At 54.7% G+C, this 14,280-nt stretch overlaps 1 protein-coding gene across 9 annotated transcripts in view; it reads left to right on the top strand.

Annotated features, from left to right (window-relative positions):
• The first annotated feature begins 6,701 nt into the window (after positions 1-6,701).
• Positions 6,702-14,280, top strand: part of Rcsd1 (RCSD domain containing 1) — a 52,397-nt gene continuing 44,818 nt past the window's right edge. For 3 of the 9 annotated variants that reach the window (XR_007350072.1, XR_007350071.1, XM_048810085.1), the window contains exon 1: positions 7,063-7,142. Coding sequence is in view for 4 of the 9 variants with exons in the window: in XM_048810085.1 (XP_048666042.1) it covers positions 7,137-7,142 (6 nt within the window). In the remaining 5 variants the exon portion in view is untranslated. Of the gene's footprint in view, positions 7,143-14,280 lie in introns of all 9 variants that reach the window. The other 6 variants (XR_007350075.1, XM_015491884.2, XR_007350073.1 and 3 more) reach the window with 4 other exon arrangements.

Here is a 14,280-nt window from a genome sequence, read left to right as displayed (position 1 = left end):
CCCCACCCCACCCCCAGCCCCTGCACCCACACACGGCTGCAGAGCCACGGCTGTCTCCAGGGTGACTGGCGTCTGCGTCCTGGCCAGCCCTGCAGTGGGGGTTAGATTTAGTTCTGACCCATTTCATTAGGGTTTCAGACTTTCGGTCACTCTGACAAGGAGTCCCTTACCACATCCCTGGGGACTGAAGGCAGTTATCCAATGAGGAAGTGAGAGTGGACAGTTTGCCCTCTACAGTCCCCATGTGGTGGGCCCTAGGTGCCTGTGCTCATTGGGCCGTCGGCTGCAGTGTCCGCAGGCCAGCATCTGGGGTCTCTCTCTCTCTTGCTCATTCTTACCTCTTCTCTTGCTCTTCACTGCCACCAAAAAGTCCCTTCCTGTGCCTTGAAGGAAACAGAAATTACAAACCGGAAGCAATTCTGCTCAAGTTCAATTATCTTCAAAATGCAAATATCACTTCTTTTTATGGGCAAATGCCAAGCTTAAAACACCCCAGAACAGCACTCTGGGTGTGGCCACCTTTCCTGTGGAGGTGAGCGGGGGCTCTTGAATGACCACTACTTGAAGGCCACCTGTGCCCTGTTGGAGCAGGTGCTGTGAGCCAAGGACACCTGAAGCTGGCCCTCCCCACAAGCTCCTCTGGCTCTGGGGCTACCTGTTCATAGGCTCCTTCTACCCAGGGCTCCGCTGTCCACTGTCCATTGTCCACCCACCACCAAGCACACCTAGGTGGGCCTCCTCTGCCTCTTGCCCCTGGGTCTTCCTTGACCACTCCGTCCCTGTGGCCCTGGCTTTCCTCAGGACCAAGCGGCGGTCAGCTGTTGGCGGCCTAGGGACACTGGGTAGTGTATTTAGTGTGCACTCTGATTCAAACATTAGGGACTGTTGTCACTTTCTCAGATAAATGACACCCATAAGGCAGGCTCCTGGGTTTGCCTCGGGGGGCCAGCATAGCAGGGGACACCAAGAAGAGAAGACTTTTGGAATCCCAAAACCGGGAAGCAGAAAAGGTAAAGAAGACTTAGGCCATGTAATAATGATGCCCCCCCCCCAAACAGCAAAAGCACAGAGAAGGGGGGCAGGGGTTTGAGAGCCAGGGGTGGGAGCAAGTGGACCAGCGTATGGGAGGCAAGGCCTGGGAAGAGACCAGAGCGCCCCCTTCCCTGGGAGGCCTGCACCAGCGCCTCACCACTGAGCCACCTCCCCAGCCCTTAGGTTTTATTTAGAGACAGGGTCTCACAAAGTTGCTTGGGTCCTCGCTAAGTTGCTGAGGCTGGCCTTGAACTTGTGGTCCTCCTGCCTCAGCCTCCCGAGCCACTGGGATTACAGGTGTGCGCCACTGCACTGGGCTCTGTAGACCTTTGTAGATGTGTTAAGTCTGAGTGATACAAAAACCCCTTTCACCTCCCCTCCTCCTCCACCTCTTTGGCAAAAAATGCAGAATTGCATCTGAACTTGGAATATTCAAGAACCGTCACATAAAACAGGTGAGAAGAATTAAGGCAAAGACAAGTCCTTCCTTTGAGTCGGGCTATAGTCGAGTAGACCCGTTTATAAGTAGAAATCGGAACCACAAGCGGAGGCTTGGCATTGAGAGGTGAACTTGGAGTCCCGCTGTGGAGGAGGCTGCGCATGCTGCTGGAGCCTGCCCCTGGCTGTGACCTTTCCTTCCTGAGAGCATGTGGCTGCCCTTCCTGTTGCTGTGACAACCATGACCCCATGTCTGTCACACATGCTACATGCTGACTGTTCCCCTCCCAGCAACCCTGTGTGGTGAGTCCTTCCTCCCCATCTACAGATGAAGAATCTGAGGAGCAAAAAAGTATCTCGTCCAAGGTCACAGTTGGACCCGGGCGGCCTGGTGCCAGAGCTGACCCTAAGTGGCTGTGCTACCCTCTGTGTCACCATAGTTTTAGGTGGGCGTGTAGAACTGGATTATAGATTTAATCGCCTACCTTTCACACAGGGATGGTGCACATTTATTTGTTCACCCAACGTGTATTTTTACCAGACTTGAACCCAGTGCTGATCATGGAACCTGAAGACAGGGTGGACTGGGCCTTTGTTGGGCTTGGAGTTTGGTGGAGGACACAGCAAACAGGTGGTTCTAAAATCCTCACCATGACAGGAGCAAGAGAGGCAGGAGCTGGCCATGCCTCCCCTCAGGTGGCCAGGACCGTCTTCGCAGGAGCCTACGCTGAGAACTGAAGGGTGTGAGAGGCAGCTCTCTGCAAAACAGGGTGGACTGCAGTGGAGGAAAGAGCCCACCGGGAGGCCCACTGCTGGGGGCTGTAGTGAGAGGCTGGGGGTTCTCTGAGGGAGGCCAGGGAGATGAGCGCAACCCTTCAGGGAACAGCGTAAGCCCCGCGGGAAGCTGGCTTCATCCCCAATGCGGGGCGCCACCAGGTGTTCTAGAAGGGGCGGGGAGGTAGCGCTGGAGGCAGGGAGGACAGGTAGGAGCTGCCCAGTCCAGAGGCGAGTGGTGGAAGGAGGCGGAGGGCAGCACCCAGCAGAATCACAGCACCCCACTGGGAGACATGAAGAGGGACCAGGAGACTCCCCTTTCACCATGAGCAGAGAGACGCGTAGCTGGACCAACCAAGAGGGAAAAAGAGCAGGAGAGGACAGAGGTGTGCAGCTGATTTACCAGAGTCGCACCCTGGAACTCAGGTCCAGGGACTTTTCTCTGCCTGCTGCTGTCCCTGAGAAGACAGGGATGCGCTGCAGGCGGGACTCAGCACCCCTCCTAGAATCCATTCCACCTCATCAGTGTAGAGTCACTGGGGAGACTCCAGTGGTGGCCACGTGGGGACGGCCACTGGGCCACTGTGGCTCCTCGCCTTACTAACAAGAACCTCACACCGTGCTTCGGCCTGGCTTCCTGCAAACGGACCTTTGTTTCTGTACATGTCACCCCACCTACACTCCAGAAAAATCAGTTCTTTTTCTTTGTATGAGAATAAGGCAGAAAATGGTGGTCCATGTCACCTGCTGCTCTAAATTTAGACAGGAGCTGAGACATACAGATTGTGACAATGTCTTCAGTTTTTCAAATCATTTTTTTCCTTCTCAAAGGACATTAGTTTCCAACCCCCTCCTCTGCCACACACTCTCCCTTCACTCCGCTTATCTCTCTGTGTTTCTCTTTCTGACCTTTCTGGACAATTTCTTTCTATCTCTGCTGCTTAGTTTTTGGAGGGACTGTCTCTCTCTGTGCTTGTGTGTCTGCTTTTGTCTGATTGCAAGTTTGTATCTAACGGGATCAGCTGTATACCTTCAGCTATCACAACAACAACAAGAAAAATAACTCAAAAAGTTTAAACTATAAAGAAATCCCAGGGGGAAATCTCTCCAGGACTGGTCAGTTTAGTACCTCAATAAAGTCATTGAGTTCTTTATTAAATGAATATTTACTGAGTGCTTATGTGTGCTTGACCTTGACTTTGGCACACCAAATAGATACCAAGAAAAAAGAAACAAAAGCATCTGTGTTCGGAAGTTTTGCCTCATGGCAACAAAGTGGCTGCTTCAGTTCCAGTTATCAGATAGAATAATATTTCTTCCTGCATACCTCTTTAGCATAAAAGAGAAACATTTCTCATTTTATCTCAACCAAAATTTCTTTACTTATTCCCCAGTTCTACACAGGGAAAAAGGTATTTCCACAGTTGGCTTAGACTATTCAGGATCTACCTGTTTGCTGAAACTAAAAAAACTAACAAAACCAAGCAAACAAACAAGACAAAACCCATGGACATCAGGCCTTGCTCCCTGTAGGTCTGGGTGGGCTCACGCACAGGTATTTCTTCAAAGTTCCCTGGGTCGTCCCCATTTTCAGCCAGAAGTGGAACTTGTGGGCAGGTGGCTGCTTGGCACACGTCCTCAGGGCTGAGGTTGATGGGTCTTTGGTAGATCTGCCCAGTTTCACTCCTGACCCTGGGATGGTGCCTCAGAGGGGAAGGGCCAGCCCCTGGGACTCCGTCCAGTCCCCTGGGGTTTTCACCAGTGTCGCTCTTGAGCCCTGGTGGTTGGGCCTGCGGCCTGCCCTCAGCCACAGCCTGCCCAGCCTCCCCAGAGCCCCCACTGACTGCAGGGCAGAACTAGGCCTCCCTGGAGAGACCCAAGGCTTTGAGCACCCTCTGATTTTGGTATCCAAGGAGGAGCAGGGGTGCGCGTGTGCGTGTGCGTGTGCGTGTGTGTGTGTGTGAGAAAGAGAGAATCTGTAGAGTTACGAAAGAAATTTTGCTTCTCGCTCTGAATTTTAAAAATAGATGACCAGCAGAACAGTGTGGCCCCATACGAAAAGCTGATTGATCTGAGCTTTCTATAGTTCTGTTTGGAAACTAATTCCGTGACTACTTATCATGGCTTTGATGATCTGTCCTCCCACGGGGTCCTTTCTCCCATGGCAGCCCCATTTCAGAAAAGCTCTGTCTTTGATTTAAAGGTAAAGATCCTACAAATTTGCTTCATTCATTCATTCATTCTTCCATGTATCCATCCATCAAATATTTGCCAGAGGCCTGGCATGGGCCTGGGGAAGCCAGTGGCTAGGGGCTCCTGGCTGGGCCTGGGGAAGCACAGTCCCTCCCTGGTGTTCCTTGCTTAGTCCACGCAGTCTTCCACTTATGGCTTGGCTGGTTCAGACCATCAGGGCATGTGCAGGGAAGGCCCAGGGACTGAGGAGGAAGATCCTTTGAGGCCTCAGACCCCACAGGAGGGCGAGGCACTGACTGCTCAGGAGCCACTTTCCCTTCCCCTAGTTGTCACCTCCTCCCACAGAGCTGCTGCTCATCCAGCAGGCCACAGCGCTTCCCAGCTGGGTTCTCTCCAATCTGGCTTCTGGGGGTCTTGTAGAGGTCAGTTCAGGGAGCACACACCCACGGCCACTCACTCACCGCCCCTCCTCCTCCCCTCCTCCTCCCCTCCTCCTTCCACTGCGTCCTTGGTCCAAGGTCTCTGCCTGGGCCCAGGGAGCTCTGCAGCAGCACCCCACTTTGCATTTGGGACCCAGAAACATGGGGGGGAAAGGTCATGCATTTGCTTTGCGGGTCTTCTGTTCCAGCCCAGGGAGGGCCTGGGCAGGGCGTGGAGAGCAGCCACAAGGCACCTTGGGTGGCTGTCATGTGGTCAGGGCCTAACGGTTTCCTTTGGGTAGGCATTTCCTCCCTTCTGTTTGTGAAGCCAGACACCTGTACAGGGCTGCCCCATTCTGAGCAGAGAGCAGGACGGGTTGAGGGAGAAGGGAGAGGCCCAGGGTGCCGCGTTAGAAGACATGATCATAGATGATGCTCTGATTATCAGCTCAGTCCTGTGCCTTTAAAAAAAGAAAGAGAAGGGCTGGGGCTGGGGCTCAATGGCAGAGCACTTGTGTAACATGTGTGAGGCACTGGGTTTGATCCTCAGCACCAGATAAAAATAAATAAAGACATTGTGTGTCCATCTACAACTAAAAAGAAAATTAAAATAAATTAAGTAAAGATATTGTGTCCATCTACAACTAAGAATATTTTTTAAAAGAAAGAAAGGGAGGAGTTAGGCACGCAATATGCATTGCTACCAGGAAAAGTGCTCTGCTCCCACCAGCCCTAACCCTGTGACCTCACCTCTGCAGCTGACAGTCTTGAATGGGAGGGGCTTTGCCTGAACTCCTGGGATGTGGGCTCTTTTGCCGACCCCAGAGTAGCTGGCTCTAAGTGAAAGGCTCTTATCCATTTGAAACTTACACATGAAGCTAGGGATAGCTTATCCTTCCAGAGCACCTATTACATGGTCAAGGTGAGGAAAATGAGAACCCGAGGCCCGAGAGGTTAAGTGACCTGTCCAAGGAAACACAGGGTTCCACCCTCCTTCTGCAGGTTGCTGAGATCGGGTCTTCCCCCTGTGCTCAGCTGGGAAAATGAACTGTCCAGTCTGGCAGGAGGGCTTCAAACGATTTAGAAGGTCAGGCCTTAGAAGTCTCTACGACAGGAAGGCAGCCACTTCTCTAAGACTGGTGCACAAACTAGCAGCTGAAGTGCTCGAAGGCTCATATGCGTTGCTTGAAGAAGGGTAAGGGTTGCGGCCAGTTCTCAGCTCCTTCCTCCCCCAGGGTGTCCCCATCTCCCTTCGCAGCACTTGCTCACCTGTCCCACTGTCCACCTCTGGGAGGGACCCCCTTCCCTGGCTGAGTTGGGATCAAGGCTTGGAGACAGGCTGGGGGTAAGAATGCTGCAGCAGGACACGGGCACCCAAGTCCCTTCTGCTGGCCAGTCCCAGGGGCATCTCCCCTGTCTCTCTGCCCTGGGAGGCGGGTCCCAGGAGGGGCGCCTAGAGCTGTGGCCAGCACAGACAAACGGGCAGCAGACAATGACCTTGGCACTGATTCCAGTCCCATGTCCTCCCATGCAGACTCTTTGCGGTCCGAGGGCTGGGCCGGCCCTGGGGAGAGTTAGAGGCCGGGTCTTATGGGAATGGATGCTCAGGATCCTGCCCTTGCTATATTTACTGGGAAGGAAGGAAAGGCCCTTTGAGGCAGCTGTGGGAGCTGAGATTCCCACAGAACCCAGAGCACAGATCAAACCAGATTTGAGGAAAGTTTTCCAACAGCGACTGGAAAGCTTTGCCTTGATTCCTTATTTTTCTCCTCCTCCCTCCCTGAAACACAGGTGGATGGCAGGTGGGCAGAGCGCAGCGGTTCACCGAACTGGGGAGGGAGGGGCGTCGGGAAAGGTGGCCGTCGCGCCACGCGGAGCCGCGGTCTGAACAGCTCCCGCAGGTGGAGCGGCCGCCCCGGGGGACCCCGGGAAAACCAGGTGTGAGGTTCACTGCGAAGAGAGGAGAGCGCGGAGCCCAAGGCAGGGAGGGTGGACTCGGGAAGGAGGAGGGCGGCCGACGCCCCTGACCCCTGGCCGGGCGAGCGGAGCGGGCCGCGCGGGCGGGCCGCGCACCCCTTGTTTGGGCAGATGGACGGAGTCGCCGGCGCGCCGGTCCCGCCCGAGGAGGGACAGTGTCTGTTTAGATCTGCGTCTAAATTTAAACGCGCTCGCCCGCCGCCTCCGCCCCGCCCTCGCCCGGGCCCTCCTCCTCCGCGTCCTGCTGCGCGCGGTCACTGCTGCGCCTCGCCTTCGCCCGCCGCGGCGCGACTCGCCGGGGACATGGAGGTAAGGAGCGGCCCGCGCCGCGGGGCGACCTGCCGGGCAGCCGGGCGGGCGCGGGGGGCCTTTCCCGGCGCGGCTCCTGGCCCCGCACTCGCACGCTGGAGAGGAACCGAGGGCGGCCACCGCTCTGATGGGACAGAGTGCGGCCACGACCGGCCAGAGGGCAGAGCCCCGAATCCCAGAGGTGGCCCTGAAACTGAAACAGCTGCCGTGAGCGGCTGGCCCTCTTTGCAGGTCTGGGGCTTCCCTTGTCACTTGCAGAGTGGCCTTTCTGGAGTCCCTCTGCGCCCGCCTCATCTTTCATAACTTTCTGAAAAGCGCCCCTAACCCGCCGTCAGATGACCTTATTTCTAGTGAGACCCTAGGCTCCCGGATGCCCCTGTCCTCTGAGACTGTGTGTATGGGGACGCGTTGGTCAGATCTGGGGGGGCTCCAGAGGGGACCCAGGCTCCTCTGACTGCTGGGAGGAGGGCTGGGGACTTTCTATCCGGTCCAGTCTTAGTGGGGTGAGGGCCACCACCGTTCATAGGAGGAGTGGCTTCCTCTCCCCCTTAAAACTGACACCTAACCTAAATCAACCTTAGCAGGACCTGGGGCTTTTGAAAAGAGCAAAGAGAAGCCGCAAATGTCATGCTGTTTTTAAGGTGGTTCCCACTGGTACTCTAAAGGACACTGCTCCCCTCTGGGCTGTGGTCTGCTGTCCTCAGGATGCAGTAACTGCTGGCTCTTACTAGCCAGCTGTGGCGCCTGAGGCCAGTCTCCTAAGCTGGACTCCTGCTTGCCTTCTCTGAAGGGACAGTGGGTTTGTCCTGCATGTTCACCTCACCCACTTGTCTTCCAGGAACTGGGATCACCTGGGAGTCTTCAGGGAGGGAGGGACCATGAGATCCACTGGGGTCTGAGAAGGACTGTCTGTGGAAACAATCACAAAGCAGAGAAAGTTGCTATCGATGCAGGATCCCTCCTCTTGGAGAACTGGGATGCCTTAAACCTGGGGGAAGGGGTTCAATACGAATTATGCCTTTTCTAATCCCTCCAAGAATGGACTGAGATAAGAGGAAAGCGAGTTTACACTTAAAGCAAGTTTGAACTTGAGGAAAACCTCCAAAGGGCTCCTGCCACTGGGGTACTTTCTCTCCCACTCAGTTGAGGAAGGAGCAGTGGGTGGTGGAGACCCTGAAACAGCCAGCAGCTTCCTGTGTGGTTTGGGGGTGGGGCATGAAAAGGGAAGGCCCACCCTTTAGGAACTGAGAGATGGAGAGAACTCCCTGGAGTTTTGGGGCCTGGGAGGGGCCGGGAGGAGGCGTCCCTCAGCCTGACAGGAAGCCTGGCAGATCACTGTGACCACCCAGGTTTGCTGGTTGGGAATGGCTGCTTTTGAAGTGTCTGTCAAAATCACCTGAAAAAAAAAACCTGCCACTGCTAGTATTGGTGAAGTGAAGGGGGCACAAGGGGCAGGAAATGACGATGCTCAGCTAGGAAGCTGGCTTGTCCTGGTGGGGCACAGCGTGCGTGGTGGGCTTGGGGATTCCTGAAAAGCTCAGAGTGGTTTTGAGAGGTGAAGGCCACTCTTGAGACATGGGGGGACTGCTGGTTTGGGAAGAAACTGAGTTAAATTCCTTCCAAGACTAGGAATTCAAACCAGACCTGTGAGGCTCACCTTCCCCTCTAGAACCCTCTTACCTGGCAGGAGCCATTGGGAATTTTTTTTTTTTTAAGTCAGTTTTATCTCGTCCTCGACATTGGTCCTTCCGTCAGCCTGGACGTTGGCCCTCTGGAATAAACAGGAGTCGGGTGGCTGCCGTCAGACCCCTGCCTTTGACACCCACAGTCCAGTAGGATTCCCTGTGTCCTGTCGGGTGTATGACTTTCAGTGTGTGTGCTAAATAAGTGACTGCTCAGAACATGAAAGGAGTGCAGAGCAGGTGAGCCTCAAAGGAAGCCTCAAGCAAGGTGAGAGGAAAGCCCGAGGAGCAGGTGCAGGCAGAACATGCCCCTCTGTTCAGGAGAGTAGGCCAGTGGCTGGAGGGAGAGCAAGAGAGGAGGGGCCACTGAGTCACAGCAGGTGCTGCCCAGCAGGTGGGTGGGGGCTGGGACCCAGGCCATCTGCAGGAAGGAAAATCCCCTTGCCTAGCTGTGTGCCTTTTTCCAATTCGTACAGACTGTCTTCTCTAGAAAAGATTCCAGGTGAAGTTATTGTAGATTCCTGGTGTACCCAGAGGACAGAGGAGTATAGTGAAGAAGGAGCTGGAGACTGAGAACTTCAGATTTAAATCAATAGTCTCAATTCCTTCTATGCAGATTGTAGGCCAGCTGGTGTGTGTCCCCCTGGATTCTGCTCCATGGGCAGTAGAAACTCTGCAGTGTTGCATAAGAGCGTGGCCCTGAGGCAGCAGGGGTGAGAGGGCAGAGGTGCAGCTCATGGAGTGTGCGAGGCAGTCAGGGTGGGGAGCCCCTCTGAGTGAAGGTGTATTCTGACTGAGAGACAGCAAGAATGCAGACACAGCAAAGAGGGAAGACCATGTGCTGGAGAGATGGCAGAAGTCACTTCCTGGATCACTGATAGAGGAGCTGGGATCACCTAGGTTTGCGCTCACCAAGGTGTCCAGGCAGGGGCTGTGTGCAGCTCTGCAGGCCTCCAGAGATGAGCACCGTGCAGGGCCTCAAATCACGGTTCTCAACAAAAGCTTGCTTGGTGAATTTAGCAGAAACTGGGAGCTCCTCCCCCCTCAATCTGCAGCTCAGAAGCCACCACCTCTGCAAGCCCTCCCAGATGCCTTCAGTCTCAGAATACTTTGTTCAGACCACCATTGGGGCATGGGGCAGCTCTGTGACTGTCACCTGCCTAACTCTCCCTGAAGGTTGCAGGAGGCAGGGCCATTCTTACGTATTCTAGGGCCAGTGCCATCCAATAAAGACTTGTTAGATGAGTAAGTTTGTTGCTAGAAATGAGACAAAGATCAGATTTTTTTAAAAAACAGTGTTTGGGTATGTTAGCTTTGATTGTTCTAGGCAGAAATTTCCATGGCTCCATGAGAAATACAGACCTCTTGTGATACAAATGTGGTTCTTCTGTAGAAAAAAATAATGAGTGAAGTTATCATAGATAGGAACCCAGAGAACATAGGTGTTTAGTAAGAAAGAGCTGGAAACTTTGAACACTGAATTTAAATTAGTATTCTCAGTTCCTTCAAACCGTAGGCACTGCCAAGTAGCCTGAGGGTGCTTGAAAAAAGTTTAACTTTCCCAGACTAAATCCTTCACTTGTTCAGCTAAATAGTAGATAACATGAAAATTCAAAGTATCTCCCCACAACATGTGTCTGCTATTTAGTTGAACCAATGAAAGGTGTAAAGGAGTGAAAACTAAACTTTATCACCACTGAACAAATCAAGAATTCCTGGATGCAGACAGTGAAGGAGCCTGTCCTCCTTGAGGCATGCCAGGTTCCTCCTGGATACTGTCTGCACCGTTTATTTGATATCCGTTGAGCATTTATTATGTGCCACATCTTGTACTTAAAATGTTACTTAAAAATATAGAGCCTTGGGTCTGGGGCTGTGGCTCAGGGGTAGTGCTCACCTAGCATGCATGAGGCACTGGGTTCGATCCTCAGCACCACATAAATATAAAGGTATTGTGTCCACCTAAAACCTAAAAATAAATATTTTTAAAAAATATAGAGAGCCAGGTGCAGTGATGCAGGCCTATAATCCCAGCAGCTCTGGAGGCTGAGGCAGGAAGATTGTAATTCAAAGCCTCAGCAACAGCGAGGCGCTAAGCAACTCAGTGAGACCCTGTCTCTAAATAAAATACAAAATAGGACTGGGGATGTGGCTCAGTGGTTGAGAGCCCCTGAGTTCAATCCCTGGTGCCACCCTCCTCCCCCCAAAAATAGAGAGCTGCCATGTCTTCATCCTCAAGGAGTGACAGTATTGGTAATGACAAGAGTGTACGCGCTGTTATACCTGACGTGTCCACTTTGTAGTCTGTTTTCATTCATACCGTTTGGCCTTATTAAACATTTCCTAAGGCATTAAAAAATATTACGAGGACAGAGGAGACCCCAAGCCCTAGAAAACGTTATTTGGAGGTGTCCCCGCAGAAGCCCACACTCTCGCTGCCCTCCGCCCACAGGCTGGGGCTGGGGTCGTCATTGGAGGTATCGCAGCCTCTGGAAGCTGGAGTGGGGACTGACACATGCCCTGCATTCCTCTCTGGCTCCACTGAGCTCTGGGACCCCTGGCAATGGCTTCACTTGGTTGCTTGTCCCAGGGGAAGAGGGGCAGTGGGGCCGTGGGGCACCCTGGCGGGCCCGATGAGCACTGGAGGCAGATTGCAGAGCCTCCGTGGGAAATCTGAGCACTGCAGCTCTGCAGCCCCGGAATCTTATCAGGGCCGCAAGAGAAAGCATTTCAGTTCCAGAGAAATCCGAAGGCAGCTCTGCCTCCCTCCAGTGATAACACCAGAGGTCTACAGAGCCAGCCTAGCCGGCTCAGCTCCCTGGAAGTCCTGGAGAAGTCACCCAGCTCTGGGTGGAACAGGGCTCTCTGACTGTCCCCACACACTGTAAAGAACAGAGGTCTGTGGCGGGCAGTGCGGCCCTCATCTGGGAAGGTGCGGCCTGGGCCTTGAAGTGGGTCCCGGGGGAGTCTTCTTATCAGAGTTTCCACACAACAGCAAGATGCACCTCATGTTCAGCCTGCAGGATGTCGTGTGGATACTTTTATCTCTCTGTGCCACACACCAGACAATGACAATGCTGACAAAGTAGAGACTCAGCCACCCCAACCACATGGCCCCAGGGCCCTGCAGGAGCTCCTCGCCCAAGGGGGTCTGCCTGGGCCAGACCAGAGAGGACACTGTCCCTGTCCCTTGGTCTTTGGGCAGTGAGCACCCCATCTGTTTCCTCTTGGGCTTTCTGAATACCTTTCTCCTGGGAATCGTGGAAACTGGGCCCCTGGGGCACACCCTGTAGTTTGTGTTTGGATGCACCAAACCCTATTCCAGGGAAAGGCCTCACTGCCAATCCAAGCCTCTAGAGTCTCTGTAGAAGAGGCAAGGTGGACAGGCAGGGTCCCCTGTGAGGGACCCCTCTGAGATGCCACTGAAGCCCATCCCTTGTGGTAGTTTTAAGAAGCCTTAGCCAGACACTGTGAGATGGGGACCCCGAGAAGCTGGATGTTGGAGCTGACATTCTCCCCGTCTGAGAAACAGGCGTCGGTCACATCAGAGATGTCCCAGCCTTCCTTTCTAATGCATTTGCCCTGCTTGTATACCTGCTTGCGCTCCACCAGGGCCATCCTCCTGGCCTGGGGGCAGGGGTCACAGCTCTTTCCCAGGCTGGACCTTTCTAATCATTGGTGGCAATTCACAGGATGCCACACTGGCATATTAGACTCAGCCAACACCAACACGCCCTGGACCCTCACTGCCCACCGGGCACTGGGGATCCAGACCAGAATGTATCTGTCACCTTGCTGGCCCCCGAAGAACCTGCAGTCTAGGAGGTGAAGCACCTAGACCGGATGCCATGTACCGCAGGAAGGAGGGGCCTCCCAGCCTGGGGCTCATCCATTAGAGATGGCAGAGGTGGGTGTTGAGAGGAAGAGGACTCTGCTGCCCAGCTCTCTGAGGGGCAGGTATCCCAGTCAGAGGGCCTGGCGAGAGGGGAGCCCTGGGTGCCTGCCGAGCGGGGCTCACAGCTGCTCCTGGAAGAGAAGCCCATAAATGCGTTCGCAGTGGGAGGACTTGCTGGGGGACACGGAGAAATGTCAGGTGCCGTTGCTGCCATAAAAGGAACTCTCTTCTATTTGGGGAAACAAAATATACGCACATGACATGACATAAAAAGTACAAGATACTATCTTGATGAACTCGGAGGTACGTGGGAGTTCAGAGTCAGCTTCTCTGTAACGGGGTGGAGAAACCCCACCTCAGCCGGGATTCCTCTGCCGTGCTGTCCTCCCCTCCTGGCAGCCCTGGGGGTCTGCGGGGACAGGAGACCGAGTCCAAGGGTGAGCACACTCCTGCCTGTGTCTGCACCCCAAGGCTCCTGCTGAGGAAGTCGATTTGAAACAGGTTCTTGGCCCCAAGGGAGTCCCCCAGCTGGGGGCTCTCAGATGGGGACACTGAGAAGCTCTGGATATTGCAGCTAATGTTCCAGAAATGGGCGTCACATCAGACATGTCCCCAGCGTTGTTTATGAACTCTAGGCAAACCCACCAAAAGGCACCGCAGGCCTGAGCTGCTCCGCCCAGAGGCCTCTGGGAGTAAACCACACACACACCAGCTCCTGTCCCACTCACAGCCACCACAGCCCACTCGTTCCTCCCACTGGGGTCAAACCCCGGGCCTCACACAGGCTGCGCTCACGTCTGCGGCTGAGCTCCCCCGCCCCACCTCTGCACTCCCTGAAAAGCCAGCGTGTCCCCTCCGAGCCCAGGGCTGCCCAGGGACGAGCCAGGTGGAGCAGGAGTAACAGCCTGCCGCAGGCCTCAGCCCCCACCCAACTAGACCAGGAACAGAAACAAGAAGCAGAACCTGCAGCTGCCATTGCACAGCCCAGGCACCTGCCCCAGGGCGCAGGGAATTTCATCACTGGAGGCTCCGGCCTCCTTGGGCCTCCCTGCTAGACCTCTACCTGAGTAGTTCACTGGGCTAGACGGACCCTACCCCCACCCATCTCAGCTCCTGAACTACATTCCCAGGCCTCAGGCTTGGCTTGTCATGCTCTCGAGATATGCTCTAGGGATAGTGGAAGTTCTCTTCTGAGCAGCCTCACCGCCGCGGTGTGGGACAGACCTGAAAGCTGGCCGTCGGGCTCCTGACTGCCTCTGTTGAAGGCCCACCAGGTGGACTTCTGCTTAGATTTATCATTTTGATCTCTAGGTAAGGATGTTTGCGCGGCTTGCGCAGACCTGGGAGGCTGTGGCTGGGGTCCTGGGCCCTGTTCTTCCCTTGTCCTCCTCCAGGGCGGTGTGGTTCCTGGAGAAGCCACAGGCCTCCCGGACTCACCCCCGCTGCCCGCTGCTGCCAGGAGGCTCAGGGCTGGGCCTTCACCTCGGGTTGCCTCTTGGCCCTCATCTGCACATCTGGAAGCCTCCTGAGGCCCTGTCCCTGGGGGACCCTGGTGCCAGCA

Source organism: Marmota marmota, unplaced genomic scaffold, assembly GCF_001458135.2.
Source record: "Marmota marmota marmota unplaced genomic scaffold, marMar, whole genome shotgun sequence".
Classification (NCBI taxonomy): Eukaryota; Metazoa; Chordata; class Mammalia; order Rodentia; family Sciuridae; genus Marmota; species Marmota marmota.
Note: the sequence above shows the minus strand (reverse complement) of the source record. Positions and strands in the feature narration are given on the sequence as shown.